The sequence below is a fragment of the Parus major genome, chromosome 19 (genome assembly GCF_001522545.3).
Source record: "Parus major isolate Abel chromosome 19, Parus_major1.1, whole genome shotgun sequence".
Lineage (NCBI taxonomy): Eukaryota > Metazoa > Chordata > Aves > Passeriformes > Paridae > Parus > Parus major.
The window spans coordinates 844,640-848,890 of record NC_031787.1 but is presented as its reverse complement, the minus strand read 5'-3'; the positions used below and the strand labels follow the sequence as shown (position 1 = coordinate 848,890).

Here is a 4,251-nt window from a genome sequence, read left to right as displayed (position 1 = left end):
TCGCCTGGGCGAGCGGTGCCGCTGCTCGCCAGCCCTCCCGCTCCGCTGGCCGGGCCGGGCCGGGCCGGGCTGTCCCCGCCATGTGCGCTCAGCTGCCGCTCCCATAGCCCTGCCGGCAGCGCGGCGCCTGGCGGGGCCCCTCGGGAACTTTGATGGCTTCTTTGAGGAGAGTCAAAGTCCTGCTGGTGTTAAACCTGATCGCCGTGGCCGGCTTCGTCCTCTTCCTGGCCAAGTGCAGACCCATCACGACCAAGAGCGGCGACTCCTTCCATGACATCCATCCCAGGGCAGAGGTGGCCAACCTGACAGCCCACGGCATCAGCTCCATCCAGGATGCGGTGCTGAAGAGGCTCTCGCTCCTAGAGGACATTGTCTACAGGCAGCTGAACGGTAAGAACGCTTCTCCTGCTCTCCAGTGCCTGGGGAAGGGTCGGTGCTGGTGAATCGAGGCTCGGAGCGGGTGCTCGCCTCCCCTGAAGTTTCCGTGCCGGACCCTGCTCTCCCCTCTGTTGTGCCAGCAGAGCCTCAATGCAATGAACAGATTTAACATCTGGGCTCCGAGCTCCGTGCGTGTCCAAAGCTCGGGTGCCTCGCACAGGATGGGAGGGAAGGGTGATAACAGAACGCTGCCTTTCAGATTTATAAGTGTCAGAATTTGACAGCGGCAGGATTTCTGCATCAAACGAGCCGGGTGAGCACGGCTTGGAGCAGTACAGGGTGCATTGATCGAGGGAATGGCTTTCACTCCCACGGAGCTGCGTTTGGAAAGGAGTTCTCAAATGGCTCAAGTGTGTTGCATCATTTGAGTGCAGAAGGTCAGAAAGCAGAAGACACTTTCTCTAAGAAGTTAAGCAAACTATTCAGTGTCTCCTATGGCTCAGCACTGACAACTGCTAATTAAAATCTCAAGTAATGCTTCTCTTTATAGCACAGAAAAGGGATTTCTATTAAAATCTCACCAGGTTCAGTAGTTCAGAGACGTAGAAAGGGAGTTTTAAAGATGCTGTGCAGGATAGAGAAACACATTGTAAAGATGTAAGAAATCTAGGTGAGGTATCTAATTAAAACACTCACAGTGGAAGCTGGTTTTTTTTCAGTTGTTCCCCACAGATTCACAACTGGGGGTGTAATTTCAATCAAGGGTCTTGCTTATTGCTTCCAATCCCTGTAGCTTTAATCCCTGCGAGTTTCTGTGCGTCGGAATGGGCAGAGTTGGTGTTTCTGGCAGTGTCAGTGGGATTCCCTCTCTGAGTTTGGAGCGTGGAGCTCGTGCCCCGTCCTGTCCTGAACCCAGATCTGCTGTGTGTGTCCTGAGCCCAGATCTGCTGTGTGTGTGCTGAGCCCAGATCTGCTGTGTGCTGTGTCCTAAGCCCAGATCTGCTGTGTGCTGAACCCAGATCTGCTGTGTCCTGAGCCCAGATCTGCTGTGTGTGTCCTGAACCCAGATCTGCTGTGTCCTGAGCCCAGATCTGCTGTGTGCTGAGCCCAGATCTGCTGTGTGCTGTGTCCTGAGCCCAGATCTGCTGTGTGCTGTGTGCTGAGCCCAGATCTGCTGTGTGCTGAACCCAGATCTGCTGTGTGCTCTGTCCTGAGCCCAGATCTGCTGTGTGCTGTCTGTCCTAAGCCCAGATCTGCTGTGTGCTGTCTGTGCTGAGCCCAGATCTGCTGTGTGTGTCCTGAACCCAGATCTGCTGTGTGCTGTCTGTCCTAAGCCCAGATCTGCTGTGTCCTAAGCCCAGATCTGCTGTGTGCTGTGTCCTAAGCCCAGATCTGCTGTGTGCTGTCTGTGCTGAGCCCAGATCTGCTGTGTGCTGTCTGTGCTGAGCCCCAGCTGTAGCTGCTGTCACCCAGGAGCAGAGGCAGGTCCAGGGATGCCGTGTGCCTTTCCTGGAGCACTTGGCTTGGGCAGCACTGGAGCTTTGGGGACAGCACTGGAGCACTCAGCAGAGGGATCAAGTGTGACTGATATCCCTGCTTTGTCCACTTGCTGTGTAAACCTGTCCTGCCTGTGCCTGGCACCACGAGATGCTGAAGCAGCACTGGTGAGCACTAAACAGAGGAGAAACGTAAGAATAATGAGGAATAAGGTAGAAAGTTGAATGTTATTTGCAGTCAAGCTGTGAAACTGCCTGCTCCTGGATGCTGCTGGGGCAGAAGTTTCCAGCAGGATGTAGCAGATATTTGGGCAGTAGCTGCAGCTCCAGATGAGAGCCCGTGTTGCAGACAGGACAAGTGATCATGCAGCAGTGTGCCATCCCTGCAGACACAGCCTGGGCTGGGCTTATCCCTTCCTGCCCTTCTCTGGGGGTGAATGTGGGGCTCCCTGCCCTGCTCCTGGTGCTGAGAGGAGCCCAGGGCCAGGCACAGCGCTGTCCCCAGGCTGCTGTGGGCTGGAGCCTGCTCAGTGCTGAGCAGCTCTCATGCACCTACACACCAGGGGGGACAGAGAGGGAATGGATATGTTGGCATATCACAAACGCTTTCTCAGGGCAGGCAGAAAGCTGAGCACATAAATGTGACATCTTGTCTGGCCTCTGCGTCCTGGGGTGATTTATGGCAGCACTGATCGGTCTGGCTGAAAAACAGCTCTGGCACAGTGCTTATGTAACTTTGGGTTTAGTGTGTATTTGGTGCCTGTGGTTTTGAGAGAAGCTCAGTGATCTGAGGGGTGGCTGTGGGCTGTGCTGGGACAGGGCTGGGGGTTACAGCAAGATGTGGGGGGCCAGGTGAGCCCCATCCCCACCCAGCAGCACTGGCAGGAAACAGTCAGGGGCAGCCCCTGGGACTGAGGATGAGGAGCAGCTGCATTGGGCTTTCCTGCCAGGGATTTTCTGTGCCTGGATCAGCTTTCATCCTGGGCACTTGAGGAGCACCTGAAATCCCCTCCCTGCTGGGAGTGTGCAAACTGGAGCTCACCACTTCCCTTGGATTTTGGTGCAGGTGCCTCACAAACCCCACCTCAGCTCTGGGCTAAGCTCCCTGCACAAGCCCCCACCCAAAATGAGATTTCCCTTCTGGTTCTACAAGGTCACGTCTCATTTGAAGTCTGAAATCTGGTTTAGCAGCTACAAAGCCATGGAATAAAGTCTCCATGGGGTGGCAAGTGGAGCCCTGGCACCTGACAGAGCACTGGGAATGTTTGGCCAAAGAGAGAAGCTCCAGCCCGCTCTGAGTGCAGCCAGCTATGGATTTCTCCTGCATGATAGGACTTGGCTGGATTTCAGTGGGTGTTGAAGCCATCTTTAAAAACCTGAATGTCCTCAAAAGCTCCATTCTGTGCAGATGAAATGAGCAGTCTGCTCATACCATTGCAGTGGGTTTGGTTTGTGAGTCATGTAAAGCATATTGGAAATAACAGCTCTCGGTGGTGCAGCAGCCCTCATGTTTTATGTGTGTATTTATTTATCTCTGTAAAGGTTGGCCATCAAAACAAGCTCAACACCACTGCTTTGGCTCTGGGAAAGGAGGGATTTGACACAATCCTCCTGTCTGAACTGTGTTTCTCTGCCAGGGCATTCTGGAAATAACACCAGGCTCCTTCTTACTCCTCTCTGGGCAAGAGGAGCTGTCCCAGAGGTGGCCCAATCTGGACATTTGCTTTGTTCTTTCTAGAGGTTGATTTCTGCTCTTTAACTCGCTGCCCAGGTTGTGTGGGGTTTGCTGATCTCTAATTAATGAATTAATGAATTAATTAATGGCTCCCACACACAGAGGTCTGAGGGGGCCCTTTGGAAGGGAGGGCTTTGTGTGTGCAGGACTGATCTGGGAGCTCAGAGGGGTTTTAATTTCTGCAGTCTCTTTCATGGATGGAATTCTCTTGTCCAGCAGATGTCCAGAGAAAGGTAATGAAGGTCAGAAAGGAGTGTGTGTATTTTACTCTGGGTGTTAACTACAAGTTCTCTTTTTGATCCAAGTCTGGTTTCTGTGTGCTGACAATTACATAAGTACAAATTGTGATCCAGATTATTTCCAACTTCTTGGAGATTTGCACAAATGAACTTTTCAGTTTACAAAGAGGGGGTTTCTGTGCTGTGTGACCAGGTGAGGAGCAGAAGGGAGCAGAGGTGCAGAAGGGAGCACTCAGCATTTTCAGGAGCTGTGTTCTGCATCCTGGGAAAAACTGGGCAAAGTCTTCCCATCAGCTCATCCCATTCCTCTGGGGCTAATGCAGGAACCCACTGATGGCCACGAGGAATCTGAGAAACTGGGAATTTACAGGAGCAGAGACAGCAAAGGTGGCCAAGCTTTTAA

General features: G+C 52.9%; 1 protein-coding gene across 1 annotated transcript in view; it reads left to right on the top strand.

The window, feature by feature from the left end:
* Nucleotides 1–9: 9 nt before the first annotated feature.
* GALNT17 (polypeptide N-acetylgalactosaminyltransferase 17) overlaps nucleotides 10–4,251 on the top strand; it is a 137,251-nt gene continuing 133,009 nt past the window's right edge. Inside the window, exon 1 of the mRNA XM_015646930.3 lies at nucleotides 10–390. Within this exon, the coding sequence (XP_015502416.1) occupies nucleotides 153–390 (238 nt within the window). The 5' untranslated portion in view covers nucleotides 10–152. The remainder of the gene's footprint in view (nucleotides 391–4,251) is intronic.